At 36.1% G+C, this 23,075-nt stretch overlaps 1 protein-coding gene across 1 annotated transcript in view; it reads left to right on the forward strand.

Moving 5' to 3' along the window:
* Positions 1–23,075, forward strand: part of LOC149827958 (uncharacterized) — a 107,090-nt gene that overhangs the window by 7,509 nt on the left and 76,506 nt on the right. Inside the window, exons 3-8 of the mRNA XM_090019749.1 lie at positions 4,404–4,508; positions 4,583–4,726; positions 4,915–5,031; positions 7,198–7,302; positions 9,353–9,415; positions 9,559–9,685. Of these exons, the coding sequence (XP_089875875.1) occupies positions 4,404–4,508; positions 4,583–4,726; positions 4,915–5,031; positions 7,198–7,302; positions 9,353–9,415; positions 9,559–9,685 (661 nt within the window). The remainder of the gene's footprint in view (positions 1–4,403; positions 4,509–4,582; positions 4,727–4,914; positions 5,032–7,197; positions 7,303–9,352; positions 9,416–9,558; positions 9,686–23,075) is intronic.

The raw sequence follows: 23,075 nt of genomic DNA on the forward strand, positions 1-23,075 counted from the left end.
AAATTTTGCTTGAATTTAAAGGTCGAAATTAAAACTTTTTCTCACGTTTCGATTGGCTCGTTTAGACCTAGTTGATGAGACCTGGGTCAAACCCAGACTCAGAAACATCAGTCTAAAAATCGAGTCTCAAACGATTTTTCTTTCAGACTTAGCCAAATTTTCGACACAAATCAAATTTAACTAAGTATGAAAATACGCGATATTACATCCTTTGCAGCCTCATACTTCAAAAATATTCACTGAAATATTTTGCTCCACCAATCAAAAAAGCCATGACATCACCTCACTTTATCCTTTTTTCATTCAAGAATTTCGGAGTCATAATTGGCATTGCCTTTCTTGGGCTTCGATTTGGTACCGTCAAGGTATCCAATATACCCAAAACCTCTAATTACGGTCTTCATAAATTCAGCTCAATGCGCAAAATTAGTCCCATCGAACTTGGCGGGTATTATCTGAATTGTCTCCTTTTTCTCCATTTTCACCAAACCCCCAAACTACAATCAATTGCTGCACTCAAACACCAAAACAGCAACTATGAAAGCCAAATATACTAAAGAGAGCAATTGCGTAACAAGTAAAATACGATAAAGTACTGAACTCTGTTAAACATCTAATACCGATATCAAATAAAGCAGTCACAGAAAAATAGATCTAAGCCTATTCCACCAAGAACCCAACCCACTGAATGGGATTAGAGAAGTATAAGCAAACCCAGTAGCCCTTATGGCACAAATTGGGTCACCGCCTGCTGTAACTACTTCCAAACTTGAATAAACTTCACAAAAAACTTCAAATAATTCACCGAGAGCCCTTTTATCACACTTCTTTCATAAAAATGACCCAAACCAACATGATTTGAAGCATCGAAATACACAACAGAGATTGTAATCAACAAATTAAACAAATCTGTCCCAAAACAGGCTTGCCATACAGAAAATATTGGAAAATCAGCAGAAATTTCAATATACCACCAACAGCCACGGCGAGTCTTGATTCAATGGCCTTGTAAAATCAAGTTCTATTGAATACCGAAGTGACCCAAATGAAAATTTACTGACCACAGTGATGTCAGGTATGCCAATGATGACGTCTCATGAGCTCTGTGTCAGCAAGAATGGAGCTTCTTCCTCCCTTCTTGGCACAGCACTAAGAGCCCTCTCTTCCCTCAAATCAAGATCTGATAGCATCTCAGAAGCGTAACAGAGATAACAATGATAAGAGAGAGATGGGAAAAGAAAACTGAATTTCATTAAAAGAGTTATGAGAATGAAGCAATACAACAATAAGAGGGGTCAACCCCCATAGCCTGCCTGAACATTTACTAAACTACCCTTCTAACTTTGACATATTACAAAGGAAATGAAAAAGCACAGAATTACCCCCATAAATAATAGCATATACATGGAAGGAGTAGCACAAATTTAGGTAACACAATAGAGTACATATTCCAACATGAAGGTCTGTGAAATGCTAGGAACCATAAATTGGAGCAACCATGATGTGACTAAGGCATTCTCCTTCCTTCAGAGATTGAAACCAGGGCTCATCTCATCCAGCTTAGCAGCTTCACTCATTGCACATCTCAATTGGGTTAGAGCCAGATCCATTTGACAAGTTCAACGTAATCTGTCTCACTTAATCTAGGTTTTCTAGATTAATCAATCAAAGTGGTTTGGAGATGTTGGAACATAGTAAAGCCCATCTCAATGATGGTCAACTTAATTGGACAAAAACCAGGTCCTATCGGCAACCTTGCTTTAAATCCATTTTCTTTGACTGCTCTTTGTATAGTAGATCTGTATTTGTTTAAAAGTTCCAGATGCCTTTTGTGTTTCCTAACACCACCATCATAAAATGCCTTGGTCATGACTCCTCAATCCAGTCCTATTGTCAGCCTTGTCTCAGATCCATTTTCTTTGACCACTCTTTGTACAACCGATCATCTGTATTTGTTTAAAAGTTCCAGATGTCTTTTATGTTTCTTAACAATGCCATCATAAAATGCCTTAGTCGTGACTCTTCAATCCAATGGCATGTTCGATCCAGGTGGCTCTTTTCTTTCTCTTGGTTTTCATTGCATTTATTCTTTGCTCTTCCCTTTTCCTCTCCTTGTATACCTTCTTAGTCTGTTTTCCAACTTTCTATCTTTTTTCTTTTAATTTTCTTTCAGGTCTATTTTTTTTTTGTTTTATAGTAAATGCCTCAATGTTGAGGCCTCCATAAACACAGCCAACTATTATGCTATTTATGATTTTCTTTTCTTCTTCTTTTGTTGGGAATAGCTTGCACCACAAGTGTTTCTTGTCATGCATGTTGTGCAATACAATTTTGGGGATTTCTCATGGTTTGCATAGCTGTTGTCATTTTTCTCCATAGGTTAGTTATAGTAGCAAACTATTGGTATATATTGTTCTTCAAAATCCTAAGATTAGTGGCATTTATATTTTGTTATCTTTTGGTTTTTGGGAACTCATCAATATATAAATGGAAACAGCTTGGTACATTTCTGATTTGAAGTTGCAACTTGGACATGAAATCGGTACCACATATCCATGTTTTTTTTCCTTTTGCATTTTTTCCCATTTATATATGATTTTCATGCTTTTGCTCCATGTTAATTATTCTTGCTATGCTATTGAAATTGAAAAAGGCATGATATAGAATAAAGTAATATAAAGAACAAGTTCTTTATATTCTCTCGGGTCTTATACACACACACACACTTTACTAGCATTGATTTAATCACTAATTTATTCTTTGATTTTGATGTCAAATTAGAAATGAAGATATTCACCATTAAACAACTAATCTAAAAAATAAAAAGATAGAAAATGATAAGTGAGTTAAGAAATTTAAAATAAAATGACAAGTCATTTAGAAAATTTATGTAAGGGACAAATAATTCAAAAATAAAAAATAAATGGTTTTAACATGGTAAATATTAAAAAATTAAAAGTGGAAACTAGCAAGTTGTTTGAAATATTAAAAATAGGTGAATAATTTTAAAAAAAATTGTTGTACTAAGCAGTAGATGACAAGTGATTTGACATACTAATAGAATAACAAGTAATTAAAATATCAAAAATTTAATTGCTTGTCATTGAATTGAAAGTGAATTAAGATATGACAAAAAGGTAAGTAATTCAAAGACAAAAAATGAATTAGTTGTCATTGACTAGCATTGGACTTCAACTATTAAAAACTTAAAAGTGGCAACTGACTCAAAATATTACAAAATATCAAATTATTCAAAAAATTTGAATTATGTATTAAAAAAAAGGTGATTTGCTTATCAAAAAAAGGAAAACTGATTTAAAAAGTTAAAAAGTAAAAATAAAAGAAATTAAAATATTTAAAATAGTAAGTAATTTAAATATTATGAATTAAAAATTTCTATTAATGAAAACTAAAAAATTAAAATCATGAACTGATTTAAAATTTTAAAAAGTCAAATAATTTTAAAAATAAAAGTTAAATTACTGTTCAATGAATGACAAGCGATTTATCAAAAAACAAGAATTCAAAAGCTAAAAATTAAATTGCTTGACATTAAATGACAAGTGTTTTTCCCACAGGGCTCCACATACTTTTCTAGATGGGTCGGCTTAAGGCTTTCAAGTTGAAGGTGGTCGAAAGTTTGATACCAGGGTGCACGTCCTTTGCTGTGTGGCTAAAGCCAAATGGAAAGGAATCCCTGGTGGGCAAGGGGGGAGTACTCATGGAGTTTTATGCTGTAGACACCGACTCAAGTCCATGGTCAATGTGACACCTCTGGATCCAAAACAGGACACCAAACCATAGTAGGTGGTTCCATGTTAAATAAAAAAAGTCGTGTTTTCAAAGGTAAAAAATTTGAAAAGGAAAAGTGACTTAAAAAATTTAAAATTTGCAAGTAATTCACAAATTAAAAATTAAAACTTAAAAATTAAAACTTAAAAATTAAATTACTTGCCACTGTGTATAGTAACTTAAAAAAAAACAAAAAGTAAAATTACTTGTCATTAAGTGTATTAAAAAATTAAAAGTGACAAGTGATGTTAAATAATATATGAGCAAAACTAAGTAATTCAAAATTGAAAATTGAATTGCTTGTCATTAAAAAATGGCAAGCAATTATTGGGACAAGGAACTAAAGCTAAATGGTTCTTTGCTTTTTTGTGGGTAAATTCAGTTTAAAATTGATGAGCAACAAATAGTTTGGGTCCTTTGGGAAAAACGAAGTAATTGGGCCACAATTAACTTGCCCTCTTCTTCTAACAAAACCACTATGCTAGTGTAAGACTAAAAAACTTGTTTTTGAGCTTGTTTTGTCATTTTTTCCATTTTTACTGCCTAAATGCATGAAAATATCTTGACTACGATTTTAATGTGTTTATGGCATTTCATGTTTTTTTTTGCAGATACTGGGACTAGGTGTTTCTGGAAAAGCAGCTGCTCAACTTGCTCTTGCAAGAGGTGCATCTGTCCTTGCTATCGATAAAAACGAGAATTTGGTTCCGCTGGAAGTATGGCCAATAGCTGCTTGAATTTTTATTTTAAAACTCTTCTTGTTTACAATAGAAGGAATTTATTGTTTCAGGTTGATCCTTTATTTGAAAAACATGCAGACTTGCGAACAATATTAGGGCCTTGTACTTCAGACTTCTTAAAGGATGTAGATAGAGTGGTGGTCTCTCCTGGGGTTCCACTTGAGAGCTATGGCTTAGCAACTTTGTTACAATCTGTATGATTTTGTGTGTGCTGAAGATATTTGCTATATGTTTAATTATTTGTGAATTTTCCTCTGTCATTTAGGCTTTTTTTTTCATGCCAAGTACTATTTATCATTTTAAGTTTTCAGATATTTTATACAACTATTTTTGGGGAAAAAGTTCCGCAAGGGAATTTTTATTGTTGATAATGCATTTGCAGGGAAGGGAAGTAATGTCTGAGTTGGACTTTGCAGCAGAGGTTTTGCACAAGGAGACTACTGTTTTAGCTGTGTCTGGAACTAATGGAAAATCCACTGTGACTACTTATGCTGGTCAGGTATATGATTAGTGGCTCTTTTTTTTTGTGTTTGTGTGCTATTATCATTTGTTCTGCTATGTTTACTGATTTCGCTTACTATAAATTATCCTATTATTCTATTACATTAATGATTTCATATGAAGGAATTTGTCTTGATCTCTCATCTCTTTTTCTATGATCTTTACTTAATTATTCTATTACCTTAATGATTTCATACAATACATCCTTTTTATGTCCTATATTTCTTTAATAATTAAATGACATATATACCATGTTTCTTTTAACAAAACAATGCAAATAATTTTGGATATTCTGGGTTCTATTATACAATAAGACAGTGGGTTTGCTGAACATATCACAAGTAGAATGTGTGTCAGCTGGATGAAGTGAGTGGAGTGCTACATGATAAGTGAGTGCCTTTAAATTTAAAAAGATGCTTTTATAATATCACAATGAAACCGGACCCAAGGGGTTTGGCGTAGTGGGATGTGGCCTAGGCTGCTTGACAGGCAGTCTAGGTTCAAATCCCATGGGCGTCACCCCCTGCGTAAGCCAAAGCTTGGCAACTCCTTGGGGTTGAGGGCTAGGCCCTTGGAGTTTTACGCTGACAGGACATTGACCATAAGTACGGTAGGCTGAGCCAGCGTGACTAGGTCTCTGTGCCTGGGGCTGTTTCTCAGAGTAAAAAAAAAATCACAATGATGACACCAAATCTCTTATATGGCACTGTGTTGAGCAACTAACAAGAGATAGCTAAGATGCGAATGTCAAGGCCAATGTATGGAGTGACAGGGGAAGACAAAATTAGAAATAAATATAAGATGCTTAGGAGTATCATAATAGTGTCTTGAGATGTAAATCTAGATAAGAAAGAATGGAGAAACAGGTCTCACAAAGCCGACCCCATATAGTTGAGATAAGCCTTGATGATGATGATGGTGGTGGTGACTTGACATGCTTCTTTTAGGTTTTAATTGGGATATAAAAGTGTAATTTTATGGGCATTATGACTTAGAAAGTAGTAGAATTTTGGAAAGATATAGCTACTTCAGATTGCGGAATACCAGTCAAATTTGTTCATCAAGGGAAAAAGTTATTATGTGTAGCATGTTTGAGTTGGATCTGGGACTGACAAAAGAACTTTAACATTTTCACATTGTGAAAATCTGGATTTGAGTCCAGTTGGACACCTTCTAGATCATTTTAGTTGGTCTAGCTTTTCTTTTTGAAGAACAGTCTAAATCTTGTGTTATTAATGTGGGCCTTTTCCAAATCCAGTCTTGGATATGGTTGCCCTTGCAAATGGTGGGTGCCGATATGGAGATTACCTGGACAGATACATTGTTGACAAGCTTAGCCACAGGGTCATACATTAAGGCCACATGCATGAATTTCACTTCTCTGTGAGAGTTGTATGCACCTTTTCCATTTTGAGGGTAACGCACTGCACCCATGAGTGATGAGGATGGAGTTATTGAATAAAGTTGCCGATAGGTCAGCTTCAAAGAGGCTAGCTTCTGCTTTTACTTTAGCAATTATTGGAAGGTCAAAAGTATTATTATTTTTTTTTCTATTTTCTTTTCAAGAAATTGACCTATGCAATTTCTTAGCCTTACTATAAATAGACTCAGAGATGTCTTATTTTCCTAACTTTGTTCGTGCCATTTTTGCATAGTTCACTAGATGCATATAATATGGCAGTCTGATTTGACAAACACAAATTCTGAGAAAAGAAATTGCAGACCAATAAAAAGTTATGGGACATATATTTACAAAACCCACCCAACAAGAATGAGCCATCGGAATGTTGCTCACATAGTTCAAACATACATGTAGAATGCGGAACTAGAAAACCGATAATAAATAAAAGAACAGATAATAATTTACGCCCTTGGCTCATCTTGTCTATTTCCTCTCTAACCTATATTTGCAAAATCTATCCAGTTTAATATTTGATTTGCAGTAAAAAAAATAATGTTTACTTCCAACTCTTGGTAGTTGACTTTATTTCTATTTGGAAGTGTTTTTACTAAAATAGTTCCTCGCTATTTTTGGTTTTGTCAACTAGATGCGTGATGGGTTTCCTGAATGGTAGTTTTTGCTAAACCAAAGGCCTATAACAATGACTTGTTGCTGTTGATAAGCCTTAATTTGGAAGTCATTTTGGCTTTTTCCTGTGTACAGTTGCTTCAGCATTCAGGCATCAAGACGTTTGTGGGAGGAAATATTGGAAACCCACTTTCAAAGGCTGCTTTAAAATATCTAGAATCTAGAGAGTCCCAATTTCAGGTAATTTTAGTTTTGCATGTTTACCTTAATCTTTAGACATGAAGAATTTGATGCTCTAGATTTTGGTTTGTATGACTAATTTGTTGAAAATTTTAAGTTCATGCCTGATGACTGTTGTGTGATATTTTATGTTACTTGGACACTGACATGGGTATGAATCAGACACGGTAGATTTTGAAATACTAGATATGTGGACATGACTATATATATTTATATGTTTTTATATTTATATATAGGTCAAGAGAGAGAGGTAATTAAGTAAAAACTAAAAAACTATTTCAAAAGAAAAAAGAATGAGACATCATCAGTTCTCTCTTGCCTGTATGTGACACCACACAATTCATCAAAATTGTGAAAAAGGAGAGTCCTTAAATGGGACTGAGTGGTGCTCGACTGTGGTAACAACAAGTCCTTTTACCAACTACCTTGACTCCTTCACTGTAATGAGATATGCAGAAATAAGAAATGGTTCAATAATGAACCAAGTAACACAAGCACTTACTGTGCAAATCACATAAAACCCACAATGAAACGAAAGCCGAAAAACAAAAGAATATTATTCAAGAAGAAATAGAGGAGAGAACTCCTTACAAATGAGAGAGGGGGAGACCCCTATTTATACAAGAGAGAAAGCATAAAAGGGGGGCATTGGGGCTCCCTTTAGTGAACGTTGGGGACCCCAACGTCTCACTAAGTGGGGCCCCAATGGTCCCAAAAGAAAGAAAAATTAAAAAATTAAAAATGAAAAAATAAAAAAAAGAAAAAAGAAAAAAGAAAAAAGAAAAAAGAAAAAAAAGAAAAAAGAAAAAAGAAAAAAGAAAAAAGAAAAAAGAAAAAAGAAAAAAGAAAAAAGAAAAAAGAAAAAAGAAAAAAGAAAAAAGAAAAAAGAAAAAAGAAAAAAGAAAAAAGAAAAAAGAAAAAAGAAAAAAGAAAAAAGAAAAAAGAAAAAAGAAAAAAGAAAAAAGAAAAAAGAAAAAACTAGGATCCTAAAAGGCACATACGAAAAGACCAAAATACCCCTATCGGGTATTTTCATATAAATACATAGAATAGTATATGTATACATATATATACACGTGTGTATATATATGTATATATTTTAACATTCACAACAGAGAGAGAGAGAGAGCTCTTTCTAAAAGGGCGTGCCTACTCATTTTCATGGAGTTAAGACCCAATAAAATATATGGAGAGAATATAGGGTTTAAACAAGGTTGACACAAAGTGGCATCAAATACTTCATGTCTAAGATGCTCAAAAGTTTCCGATACACAACACAGAGTGTCCAGTTTTTCTTGGACCCTTCTATGCTGAAAAATGAAGTGTCCATGAAGTGTCGGTGTCGGCGTCCAAATGTCAAACATTGACATGTGGGCCCTCCAGAAGTCTCAAGTAACATAGGTAATATTTAATGCATGATCTTTGGTTTTAGGTATAGCTTACCTAATTCACCTGGTAATTGTGTGTTGTAATGTGATGATTAGGCTGGGAAACTAGGTGAGCCACTTCTGGTTCAGCTTGTGTTGAGCTCGTAAAGAGCTTGTTTGAAATTGTGAAGTAGGCAAGTTGAACATTTTTGGCTCGGCAAGTCCAACGTGAAGAAAGAGTGTTTGGCTCGACTAAGCTTGTATAGGCTCGTTAACTAGTTAAAAATATATTTTTGATATATTGTATATCAAAAAGTGTAGAAGGTTGAAGTGTTTGGCTTGCAGGCAATAAGTTTAGAGTTCAAATCCTATTTCCTACCACTTTGAAACATTGTATTTACTTTGTAAATGAGCCAGTTTGAGCTTGGTTAGTAGGTTTACATTCAAAATTCTACTATTTTCAATTTTAAAAATATAATTATTTTGTAAATGAGTCAGATCGAGCTCGACTTGTTTAACTTGGGCTCATCATGAGCTTGAGCTTGCCTCAACTTGCCACAAGAACGAGCTGAGCTTGAATGCCCTCTGTTCGGTTCGTTCACCAGCCATTGATGATAAACAGCACCCTTTTTCTACTTAATACTTTTTATATCTTAGTCTTGCTTTGATGCATTTATGCTTAGGTTTCAGTTGTGGAGGTGAGCAGCTACCAGTTGGAGATCCCGAATAAGTACTTCCATCCCTCTGTAGGTGATGACTGATTTGAGCCACACACACACACACACACACACACACACACACACACACACACACACACACACACACACACACCTCCTAAAAAATCAATTTTATCATTCAGCTGTATTATTTTTTTTTGACAAGCAACCAGGTGGCGGTGGTATTAAATCTCACTCCTGATCATCTAGAGAGGCACAAAACTGTGTGGAACTATGCTTGTACAAAGTGCCGATTATTCTGTCACATGATTGATGGCAGCCTTGCAGTTCTTCCAGCTGGTACGAGGATATTTAAAAATCAATCTCATACATGGATTTCCAATTCATTTCTGATTGGTTTCTTAATATGCCCTGCTATTTGATTAACATAAAATTTGATCTTTGGCCTGTTTTGATTGTTGTAAGTTGATAATGGATGTATATGTTATCTTGGTGTGATGTTCTACCAACTGTGACGAGGGGAGAGAGGAAAGTGTGAAACATGCTAAATGGGTTCCTTCGGGTTTTGTGGTGTTTTATTTTTTCCGCAATTTTGTCTCCATAGATGTGTTCGACATGGCCGATTTACTAGGAAACAACACTTTGATCATTTTTTAATAAAAAAATTGTTATTTGGAGCCTAAAAAAATTATGAAGATTTTGGGCCATTGATTTTTCAATCCCAACAAAAACCTAATCGTGTATTGAAATTAAACGCTCCAAGAGCTGATCTCCATAAAATCAAGCATGTAGATCACATCTGTACGGTCAAAATTTAAAAATAAAAGAAATAAAGCCTATATACATAAAAGAAGTGCTCAAAGGAAAGAAAAAGGATCAAAATAATCCTGTACAAAAAGTAAATGGATAAATATATATTTGAAGACATACTATACATATATACATACATACAATGGAAAATAACTCTAGTGTCTTCTAAAAATGGTGTGTTTTCACAAATGCTTGAAAATATGTCAAAATTCCCCACTTAACCAAAATCACTGATTTTTGACTTATTTAGGACCATTTTACCCATCACATAAAGAAATTTGCGAACCTGCTGACATTCGCAAAAATATCTTGCGAACCTTTGAAAGATTAAAATCGCAAACTAAGGAGATTCACATGATATGTGTGTGGACCTGCTAACATTCACACAAATATCTTGAAAACCTTCAAAATATTAAAATCCCAAACTAAGAAGAATCACTTGATAAATGTGTGTGAATCTGTTGACATTCACACAATTATCTTGCGAACCTCTGAAAGATTAAAATCAAACTAAGGCGATTCACATGATACGTGAGTGGGCTTAATGACATTCCTGCAAATGCCTTACGAACCTCTAGAATAAATTAACGAGATTCATATGATATTTTCATTGACCTGTTGACATTCACACAAATATCTTGTGAACCTCCGGAAGATTAAAATGAAACTAAGAAAATCACATGGTATGTTTGCGAACCTGCCGACATTTGCACATATGAACCTCTAAAAGATTAAAATCAAACTAAGGAAATTCACATGATATGTGCACAAATCTGTTTACATTTACACAAATATCTTCCAAACCTTTGAAAGATTAAAATCAAAATAAGGAGATTCACATGATATGTGTGCAAACTTGTTGACATTCACACAAATATCTTGTAAACCTTCGAAAGATTAGAATCAAACAAAGGAGATTTGCATGATATGTGTACGAACTATTGACATTTGCAAAAATATCTTGCAAACCTCCAAAAGATTGAAATCAAACTATGAAGATTTGTATGATATGTGCACAGAACTGCTAGCATTTGCACAAATATCTTTTGAACCTCCGAAATAATTAAAATCTCAAAATAAGGATATTCACAAAATATTTGTTCAAATCTCTTTTATGCTAATCTTCTTGGAGGTTCGCAAGTATTTTGTGCGAGTGTTAGCAGATCTGCAGAAGTATTTTATGAATCTTGTTTTTAATCATTCAAAGATTCACAAGTATTTTGTGCGAATGTCACCAGATTTTCACAAGTATTTTACGAATCTCTGTTGCTTGATTTTAATCTTTCGAAGGTTCGCAAGATATTTGTGCGATTGTCGGTAGGTCCACACACATATATACAAATCTCCTTAGTTGGTTTTAATCTTTCGGAGGTTGGCAAGATATTTCTGCGAATGTTAGTAGGTTCACACACATATCATGCGAATCTCCTTAGTTTGATTTTATTCTTTTTGAGGCTTGCAAGGTATTTGTGCAAATGTCAATAGGTTCACGCACATGTCATGTGAATCTCCTTAGTTTGATTTTAATTTTTTCGAGGTTCGCAAGATATTTGTGCCAATGTCCATAGGTCCGTGCACATATCATGCGAATCTCCTTAGTTTGATTTTAATCTTTCCAAGATTCACAAAATATTAGTGCAAATGTCAGTAGGTCCATGCAAATATCATGCGAATATCCTTATTTTGATTTTGGAGGTTTGCAAGATATTTGCGCGAATGTCAATAGGTTCACAGATTTTTGTATGCAAGGGGTAAAATGGTTTTAAATAAGTCCAGAATTGATAATTTTAGTTATGCAGAGAATTTTGACATATTTCTAAGCATTTGCAAAAACATACCATTTTTAGAGGATAGTACGGTCATATATACGAAGAATAGACTAATACTTTCACATGGGGATAACTGTAACGCCCCGAAATTTTAACCCAGATTTTTGAGGTTTTTTTTAAAGCGAAAACAACTAATAATTCCAGGGTTAAGCATTTCAGAACGATACAGGAAGGTAAAAGCAAATCACACCATTTATTTTTATTTCAATAATAATAGAATCCAACATCAGAGTTTTCACATTATGAGTCTCAAAACAAAGATTTCAATCTGAAAGAAAGCAGGACCGCCAGGGAACAAGTAGATCAAGTCTTGGTCAGCGCCTCATTCCGCGTCGCTCATAGAACTACTCTTTACCTGAAAATGATAAAAATTATAGGAATTAGACTACCACGTCTAAGTAGGAAAAACTGTACTCTTAATGCAGGTATGTCATGAATCTAGTATGTGATGTGGTTGTCGTGTGTGAATTTTCAGCCTATTAAGAATCGCACAAAGAAGACTATGTAGCAGCAATAACAGACATATATCTAGGCAAGCAAACAGATTATGCAACAGTTATAATTAAGCAATTAAAGCATTTGATGCAAAGACACCAATTAAGCAAGTAAGGCATTAAGCAATTAAAGCATATTCTACAACAACAATCACAGTCATGCATAACATTCATGTAGAAATCCCAATATGAATTTGATTATCTCATATCTACACATTGCAGGATGTCATTTCATCACAAGCTCAGAACATGCTGGAAGAATATAAACATGTCTCCCTAGTAACTCCACTCGCTGTGATACCTAACATGTTCTAATTGATATTTATCTTTTCTTATCCCGCGGGTACACCCGGGCCGAGACAACCATCACAGAAGAGAACGTTCGGGGGTATATTATTCAAAGTTGTTTCATTAACCCGAACATTCTAACTGTGACTTAAATCCCAAGGGAGCGGCCAGTGACCGAGGGAAACTCCCAAAGGCCAAAACCAAACAGGATGCATCTAACTTCTGCAGAAGAACAAAAAACTACCACCTAGGACATATTGGTAGTCCGGGTCCCCCAACTCCGAGGACTGAGGACCAACGAGTCACTTTAGCTCGAAACTAATAATTATGTCCCCGGAGTTTTGTACCACCTACCCTCTCCAAGGTAAGCCCGAATCTGAGTGGGTAAATCTTTTCATTTAGTTAACCTTTCAGGGTGTAGGGGCATTTTTCCCAAACCTTCTACAACCATAGTAGTAGATTCTCAACCTTAGTCATTTTACCAAGGTGTATAACCCAACCCAATCATTTTCCATATTGTTTGCATAAACCCACTTAGAGTGCTCCGGTGCCTTTAAACCAGTCAAGCACAAAAGTTAATATTTAATTTTATTACCAATATAATTGAACCAGACCACGTACCTACATTAGGTACTTAACCCGTATCGCCCATTGGGCAAGGTTTCCCAAACAACCCCCTAGCAGGAGGGGATAACCATGACTAACTTAATCATTTACCCATTTAGGTTACCACTATATTATTTCCTTTCAATTCGCAATGCACCAAGGAAAATAAATTTACATAATCTGAGTACATGCAATACACAATGTCAATACATAACATCTCTTTGATATGTCTCACTCATTTTCTACATAAAGAGATCAAGGATTTATCTTAAGGATTGAAAACTATCATTGAGCCTAAAACAAGCAACCTCACAACCCTTAAACTTAACTCCTAATAATTTCTGTCAGTAAGACGTTCCAGCCACTATCTTGAGTGCCAACTCTCCAATTGTCATTGCTTTTAATAGAACAACATACTGATACAAAAGTACGCAATATCCAATAATAGCTAAAGAATGAGCAGCGGATGAGATAATTTTATTACTGTACTTATTCAGCAACTACATATATGTTTTCGTGCAATACCAGGTACAATCAAATAGGGCATAATCTGAACATGTAAGTGCGGTAATATACAACAAAAAACATATATATGTGCGGTTTATGAAATAGAATATAACAGAAAACATTTACTCTGTGTTGGGCATGAAGTAACATATAACCAGAAACGATTTTTCACCCACTGGTCATGGTATAAAATAACATCGAAGTAACCCTATTACACTAGTATTATGTTGTGTAGGCACCGTAATGGTTGAAATGATAGGTGCAACAACTATGCAACCAAACGGGTGTAGCTAGTCAGCATAGCGGATACAATGTGAAAGAAAAAGCAAACCTGTCTACTCAGGCATGTCTTTATAAAAAGAAGACTCTAGGGGAGGCTCATCGAAATATGCAGATTGTGATTCCATAGATAGTAGCAATAAAAGAAAAAAATCTGTCCTTTATAATATTTCAAGTGTTGCAGACCGTTTCAGTTATGGATTAAAAAGGAAAAGAATTACAATCTTAAGCTGATATGAATTGAAGATATAGAACCACAGATGCATGGATGCTAAATACATACATTTTCATAATTAAGGTAAAATGCAAAACATAAATTTCTGTTAGTGGACTTCATCGGAAGTATTCTGCTGCAAACACTTAGTCCAGAATTTTTGTCTTAATACCTACTTGCAGAAGAATTTTCCAATGAAACCCCAACGACGCAAATTTCTATTTTTGTGACTTTCACAGGAATAAAAAAAAACATAATAACATACAGAGACTAAGTGTCAGTTATTGCAAACATGCAGCGGAAGGAATCAAAACTAACAGGAGGTTACACCAACATGCTATGTACTACTTATCGAAACATGCACCAAATTAGATAACAGGGATTTGGCATAAACATGCTGCGTTCACCTAAAGGAATTTGACACATACGGCAAATAGTAAATCACCTAAACATGCTTAAGTACTGCACAATGAAGCAGACACAAAATCGGATAATTAGGGATTTAACACCAATATGCTGTTTTCACCTAACGGCATTTAGACATATACTGCTAACAATATTCACCTAAACATGCTTATGTACAGTTAAAGGAAACAGATACAAAATCAGAAATCCCCAAATCTAGGGTTTCCCGTTACAACAACAAAAACCCCCAAATCGATGGGATTAGGTATTGTCGGGTTAGGGTTTGGCAAGACCCCCCCCCCTCCCAAAATCGATTTAATTTGGGATTTCTGGTTTAGGGTTAGGCAAGAACCCCATCTAAAGTATCAAAGCATGCAACATCCGAGTTCTTTCCCCCATCACTGACCCAATCACCACCAGACATCAATCTAAACCTAGCAAGAAGAGGTACAAAATCCTACCATTTTTCGACGAAGATGTTGCGGCAGCCACGAGAGGAGGTCGGTCGGCCTGGACAACACCACCACTGGAGAGGTCAACTTCTCCTCGCAAGGCTTCGAGCTGCGGGCCGGAGCTCGGAGGCGATTCGAACGATAGAGAGGCAGATGAGAGTGAGAGAGGGAAAAGAGATAGAGAGAGAGTGGGAGGAAGAGGGGTTCGGGAGTCCGCATTTGTAGGAGGGTGGCCTCCCGAAAAGGAAGGACCCCCCCCTGCGCTGTGCTCCCCCATCTCTCTCACTCTCAGCGTGTTAGGGTTCAAAAGAACCCTAACGTGAGATTTATCGGGGGAGGGTTATGTTTATCGGGCAACCCTTATCGGGTTGCCCCCTTTTTAACCCTCACCTATTTTCGTTTTACAGGGTGTGGGCCGGGTCCAGGTCCGAACCGCGACCAGCGATGCTGGATCCGGTCGCGATTTGGATTCGGATGGTTTAAAAACGTGGACCCGGGTCGCGTGAAACAGTGGATCCATGGGTTGGATCCACTTGGGTCCAATGGTGGATTTGACAATTTTATAACAATAAATATTAGTTATTTATTTATTTAGTATTTTTATTATATAAATACTTTAATACCTATATATATTTTTTCTTTTTGGATCCGGGTAACGGATCCTAGGCCCAAATCACGTTAATTATAAAAATATATATATATATATATATAAATATAATTTCTATGTACTGTATAAAAATTTTGCGGTTATTACATCCTTTCCTCCTAAAAAGAATTTCGTCCTCGAAATTTACCTGTAGGTGCTTACTCGAAAAGCTTGGGGTACTTCTCCCGCATATTAGCCTCCGGTTCCCACGTGTTTTCATCAATGCCATGGTGTTGCCATCTCACCTTGACGAGAGGAATGGTCTTTGATCTCAAGACTCGCTCGCTTCGTTCCAATATCTCCACTGGTTTTTCTTCCATTGTTAGGTCTTCCCTTATATCTACTTGTTCCCTGGCGGTCCTGCATTCTTTCAGATTGGAATCTTTGTTTTGAGACTCATAATGTGAAAACTCTGATGTTAGATTCTATTATTATTGAAATAAAAATAAATGGTGTGGTTTGCTTTTACCTTCTTGTATCGTTCTGAAATGCTTAACCCTGGAATTATTAGTTGTTTCCGCTTTAAAAAAAAAAATTCTCAAAAATTTGGGTTAAAATTTTGGGTAACAGTAGTCACTTATATTGATCTGAAATTGTGTAGTAACTTGTTGCTTCTATGAACTAATAATTATTGCCAACATTATGTACCCATCTTGAACATTTCAAAGATGATATATGAGCTGCTGTAATATCACGAAATTTTACACTGTCATTTTATGATTTTTCAAAAATTTGGCTATGAGAGAAAAATCGTTTGAACCTTGATATTAGACTGATGTTTTTGAATTTGGGCTTGACCCAAGTCTTATCGACAAGGTCGAGACGAGCCAATCGAAGCGCAAGAAAGAGTTTTAGTTTCGACCTTTAATATCAAGCAAAATTCGGGTTATTTTCGGGCGAATTTCAGAATTTTATATTCGTGTAATATGTCGTTGGATGCGTCTCGAAATACCGAGCGCAACAGTATGTTACTTTTTCGAATTTTAGTTCCGGTTGGCCCGAAAATCACATTTTTCCAAAAAAAGAGCACTTTGTCGGTTCAGATCCGGATTTGGATCGAACTAGATCCGATGGATTTGATTCAAATTGATATGGATCTGGACTCTATCCAATACCCATGTTAATCTGGATTTGGTCCAGTCCAAAATTTATTTAGATTTTTTGGAGATAGATTTGAATATTGGATCCGGATCCAGATCCAAATCCATGCCTAACGTTTTTATATCTTTAAATTCATTTAGGAGCTTTAATTTGGAGTTAAATAAGGTTAAGAAATTTCCCTAGTTAATTTAGCTATTTTTGAAAACTTTTAAATAATTATATGGTACGGAATGTTGGGCTGCCAAGAGACATCATATTAAAAAAATGAGTGTAGCTGAGATGCGTATGCTTAGATGTATGTGTGGAAATACAATAAAAGATAAGATTCGGAACGAGGAGATACGTAAGAAGGTAGGCATTGCATCCATTGAAAATAAGATGAGAGAGAATTGTTTATGGTGGTTTGGACATATTCGGCGAAGGCCTAATGATGCTCCAGTTAGAAGGATGGATAAATGAGAAAATATATTAGTTGAAAAAGGTTGGGGTAGGCCTAGGAAGACTTGGATGGAGATGATAGGAAAGGATATGAATGCTTTGAACCTCACCGAGGACATGACATTGGATAGAAATGATTGGAGGAGAAGGATTCATGTGGAAGACCCAGAATGATTTTCTTGTTTGGTTCATATCGCCGACCCCAATTGTTTTGGGATAAAGGCGTTGTTGTTGTTGTTAAATAATTATTAATCATTTAATATTAAATAATTAATTAATTTTATTAATTCCGAATTCGTAATTATATGGATGATTTGGACTTCTTAAAGGAATCCTTGTACATGCTTTCGAAAGGCTTTTAAAGAAAATTGGAAACTTTGGGAAAAAGTCAAATTTGAGAATTTAGAAAATTTTGGAAAGGGAGGGTGAGAAAATCCTCAAAAGAGGAAACTCCCCATCTCCAGCCCATCTAGAAAGGGCTGAATAAGGGGAGGGCATCACCCCCTCTTGGCCTATTTAAACATCAAAAAAGAAAAAGAAAAAAAGAAAGGCAAAGAGAAAGAGGAGAGAGAAAGAAGAGGAGGAAAAGATCAATTTTTCTCCATCCATCCATGTTTTTGAGCTTTCACCACTGTTTTTGGGTGATCTACATCTAAGGCATGAGTTTCCTCTCTTGAAAAAAGTGAGAACTTGATTATAAATTGGATTTTCATGCAATATTTTGATGGAAATCCATGTAAAAAGTGTTTATATGGATGTTTTTCTCAAAAAATACATGGAGGATGATTCATAGATCTTCCTTGTATTCTTGATTTTTTTCATCTTCCAATGAAATACAATTCTGTACATGCTAAAACGGATTTTTTATTAGTGGTAAAAATATTTATTTAGAGGTTTCTTTTGATGAATATCGATTCCCATCGATGACTCATGCTATAGACTGATTAGATGCATATAAATATACGTTGAAACAATGTTGTATGCATGTATTTTTCAGTAAAAGTGGGTATAATGGTGTTTGTTGAGACTAAGAGGTTTTTAGTTAAAAGTTTTTTCTAAACTAGAGGTTATTTGAATTTGAATGTTTAATGAGGGACTTGAGTGTAATTTCTTTCTTTGGACTCTCTCTATTTAATATAGAGATTAGCCCTAATCTAATGTGACGAGTTCTATTTTTCTATACAACCGTCTCTCTCTCTGCCTTGGTTTCTGTATTTATTTTCAGATCTTCTACATGGTATCAGAGCTGTAGATCTCGGGAGCGTGATCGATCTTCACCGACGAAAAAAAAACCAAATAAAACTGAAAGGGTTGGAAACAGGTGTGCTGCTCTTCTTTTTTTTTCCTGATGACAGATCTGTGACACGATGATTGTGTGTCATTAAGATCTGGATATGACAAGTTTTTTTTGGGTTGCTCGAAAAAAAAAACAAATGAAGGTTTCTGGCTGTCGTGATTTATATGGGAGCAGCTGTCGTGATTTCTATGCTTCTGCATGCGCATGATTATCGTGGGTCGTGAATCTGGGTGCCGAGTTCTCCTTAAAATCTATTTGGGTGTTTGATTTTAGACGTGATTCCCTGCTGTGTCGTGAATTTTTTTTTCAGCCGTAACATGCTGTCGTTGGTCGTGAATCTGGGTGCCGAGTTCTTCTCAGATCCTATTTGGTTGTTCATGTTTCAGAACATAAATATCAAAAGTCGTGATTCCTGCTGTGTCGTGAATTTTTTTTTTCAGTCGTAACATGAGTGCTGTGAAAACAGAATGGTAATATCAATTTTCTGTTCGTGGAAGCAGCAGGCTGTGTCGTGAATTTGTTTTTAAGTCGTAACATGAGTGCTGTAAAAAAAACTGAATCTTAATATCAGTTTTCTGTTCGTGGAAGCAGCAGGCTGTGATTCCCTGCTGTGTGGAAACATATGTTGTTTGTGGGAAGTTTTTTTTTAATGAGTACTGCTGCTGGTCGTAGTATTGGCTGATGTGTGATTGTACCACACTATTGTCTGGGTCACTTGTCGCCTGTCAAGATTTCATTTCAGGTGTGGCAGCCTGTGTAGTAGTGGACTTGCCTGACGTGTGATTACAACACACGCTGTTCACGTGAGTAAGTCTGATTTTTCTTAAGCTGAAATAAGATTCAATATTCAGTATGGGTGAAACTTCGAAATGTGATTCCAAAATTGAGCATATTGGGGAGTATAAGGCTTTTGCAAATCCCTTCTCGTATGGTTCCTCTGTAAGGTTGAATGAAACTAACTATGCCAGGTGGTCCAGAACTTTTATGATGTCGGTATCTGGACATCGTAGAAAACATATTTTGTTGGAAGATGAACCTAATGAAAAGGTTGGAAAATACGTTACTTGGGACGAAGATAATGACATAGTTATGTCATGGATCATGAATAGTATCGAACCCCATATTGCAGATGGTTTAATTTACTATCATACAACCAAACAAATGTGGGATAATCTTCGAGATACTTACTCACAAGAGACTAATGTGAGTCGTATCCTACAAGTCGAACAAGAGATATATAATTTGCAGCAGGGAGATCAGACCTTGGCCCAGTACTATGCCTCTGTCAAAGCTGCGTTTGAAAGACTCAATGCTCAGAGGCCTCTTTGTTGCTCGAAGCAAAAGGATCATCAAGAACAAACTATGGTTGCTCGGTTTCTTACAGGTCTCTCTTCAGAATTTTCTGTTGCAAAAGTCCAAATGTTGACTGGATCAGATGTACCTACTCTTGCTGATGCATACAATCGTCTGAGTAGACTTGCGATCTCTCTTCCACAATCTCAGCCTGTAACTCAGTCATCTGCTATTGTTGTCTCATCTGGTTATGAGCGTGGAAATATTCAGAATATCAGAGGACGAGGTAGGTGAGGCAGAGGAAAACTTAAATGTACATTCTCTGGAAAATCTGGACATTTAGAAGATCGTTGCTGGGATAAGCATGGTCGGCCAACCTCTTCTTCATCAAAGTCATATGCTCCTAAAGCAAATGTTACTACTCTCGAGGCAACAAATGTACAGGATAATATCTCTGCAAGTGACAGTAGTATCACCCTCAATCGTGCTGAATATGATAAACTGATAGCTCTTTGTCCTTTGAGTTCCACCCCTCCTGTAGCTGGTGTTGCCTACTCAACAGGAAATCATCTTCATCCGACTGACAGTAAGTGGATTATTGACTCTGGTGCATCCAGACACTTGTGTGGAAATTCACTTGTTTTTTCAGATCTGAAGGATATTACTGTTCATCGAGTCTCATTAGCCGATGGGAGTTCCTCCCCGGTTGTTGGTCAGGGAAATATTTCCATATCCTCCTCCTTACAGTTGAAAAATGTTCTTTATGCTCCAAACTTTCCTCAAAGTTTACTCTCTGTTAGTTTCCTTACAAAAGAACAAAACTGTAGAGTAATATTTGATCCGATGGGTTGTCATTTTCAGGATTTGTTGACGGGGAAGAAGATTGGTGGAGGCTATGAAGAAAATGGAGTCGACTATCTACATCATCCAGTGGGTAATGTTCATGCTGCAGTGGAACACTCATTCTGTCCTGTTCAGTGGCATCGTCGTCTTGGTCATCCTTCATTGTCAAAGCTTCGTTCGGTCTTTCCTCAAATTCCTTCCACTACATCATTTCAGTGTGAAGCATGTCAGCTGGGCAAGCATCATCGAAGTTCGTTCCCTTCGAGTCAGAGTCAGTCTAGTAATAAAGTTTTTGAACTTCTTCATACAGATGTATGGGGTCCTAGTAAGATTCCTACTATGACTCAGTGTCGATACTATCTTGTTATTGTTGATGATTTCTCTAAGTTGTCATGGGTGTTTTTAATAAAAGAACAATCTGAAGTTCCAAGTATTATCAAATCCTTAATTCTTGAAATAAAAACTCAGTTTGAATCTATTGTCAAGATTGTTCGTACTGATAATGCTCTTGAGTTTAAATAAAAAATTCTGTTACAATTTTACCAAGATCATGACATTCAACCCCAAACTTCCTGTGCCTATTCATCTCAACAAAATGGGGTGGCTGAGCGAAAACATCGACACCTGCTTGATGTTGCCCAGACCATTATGATTCAATCTAATGTCCCTGCGTTATACTGGAGTGATGCGATTACCACTGCTTGTTATCTAATCAACCGCATGCCTTCATCTTCTGTGGGTGATCAAATTCCATTACATATCCTAAAACCTAATGCCCCACTCTTCTCTTTCTCGCCAAAAATATTTGGATGTGTTTGTTTTGTACACAAACTTGGTCCTGACCGTGATAAATTAGCTGCTCAAGCTACAAAATGCATATTTATAGGTTATCCAAAAAATCAAAAGGGATATCGATGTTATTATCCTATTTCTCGCCGAGAGTATGTCAGTGCAGATGTATCTTTCTTGGAATCCACTCCATATTACTCTAGTACCGGTTCCCCACTGCAGGTTGATCCAGCTGAGTCTTTTCCATTACCTATACCTCCTTTTCCTTTGAAATTTGTGCCCTCATTACCGAACCAAACTTTATCCTCTTCAAGATTTAATAATCCTCCATTGGTATATGTGCGTAGAGCTCCACCTCCGCAACTGCCTTCATCTTCTTATTTCCCTGAGGTAAGTTCTACTGAGAATAGTGATCTTCATGATGATGATAACAGGCCCCTTGCTCTACGCAAGGGGACACGACAATGTACCTTATATCCCATATCTCATTTTGTCTCCGATGCCAGAATTGGAAATCAGATGAAAACTTTTATTTCAGCCTTATCTGCTGAAACTATTCCTCTGAACTATCAACAGGCAAAGCTTGATAACCGCTGGAAGCTGGTTATGCAAGAAGAAATGGATGCTTTAGTATCTCAGCATACATGGGATCTAGTTGATTCCCCAGCTGATGCTGGCATTGTTGGATGTAAATGGGTATATACAATAAAGTACAAATCTGATGGTTCTATTGAAAGGTACAATGCCAGATTAGTAGCAAAAGGGTATACTCAGACATATGGTATTGATTTCTTTGAAACATTTTCTCCTGTTGCACGGATGGGTACCATTCGTCTTGTTCTCTCAGTAGCTGTTCAACATGGTTGGAGCCTGTGCCAATTAGATGTGAAAAATGCATTTCTATATGGGGATCTATCTAAGACCGTTTACATGCAACAACCTCCAGGATTCGAGGTTGAGGGGGAGTGTCAGAAGGTGTGTAGATTGAGAAAGGCGATTTATGGCTTGAAACAAAGTCCTCGTGCATGGTTTCAAAAGTTGTTTGAAGTGATGTCACGCTTTGGCTTTAATAGGTCAGCGACAGATCATACACTATTTATCAAGAAAACTAACTCAGGCATAGTTGTTATGGTGGTATATGTGGATGACATCATTCTTACAGGAGATGATGTGAAAGCTATTGAAGCCACAAAGGCTCATCTTTAAAAAACACTTTGTTACAAAAGACCTTAGTTCACTTAGATATTTTCTGGGTATAGAAGTTGCCAGGAGTCGTGAAGGGATGGTTTTGTCTCAACAAAAGTATGTTCTTGACTTATTAAAGGAAACTGGAATGTTGGGAGCTAAACCAGCAAATATTCCCATGGATCATAAAGTTCAGTTGTTTGAAGAAGGGTCAAAACCGGTTGATAGCAAAAGCTATCGTTCCTTAGTAGGG

This window comes from Nuphar pumila, chromosome 10 (assembly GCF_984573655.1).
Source record: "Nuphar pumila chromosome 10, dmNupPumi1.hap1.1, whole genome shotgun sequence".
NCBI classification, from domain to species: Eukaryota; Viridiplantae; Streptophyta; class Magnoliopsida; order Nymphaeales; family Nymphaeaceae; genus Nuphar; species Nuphar pumila.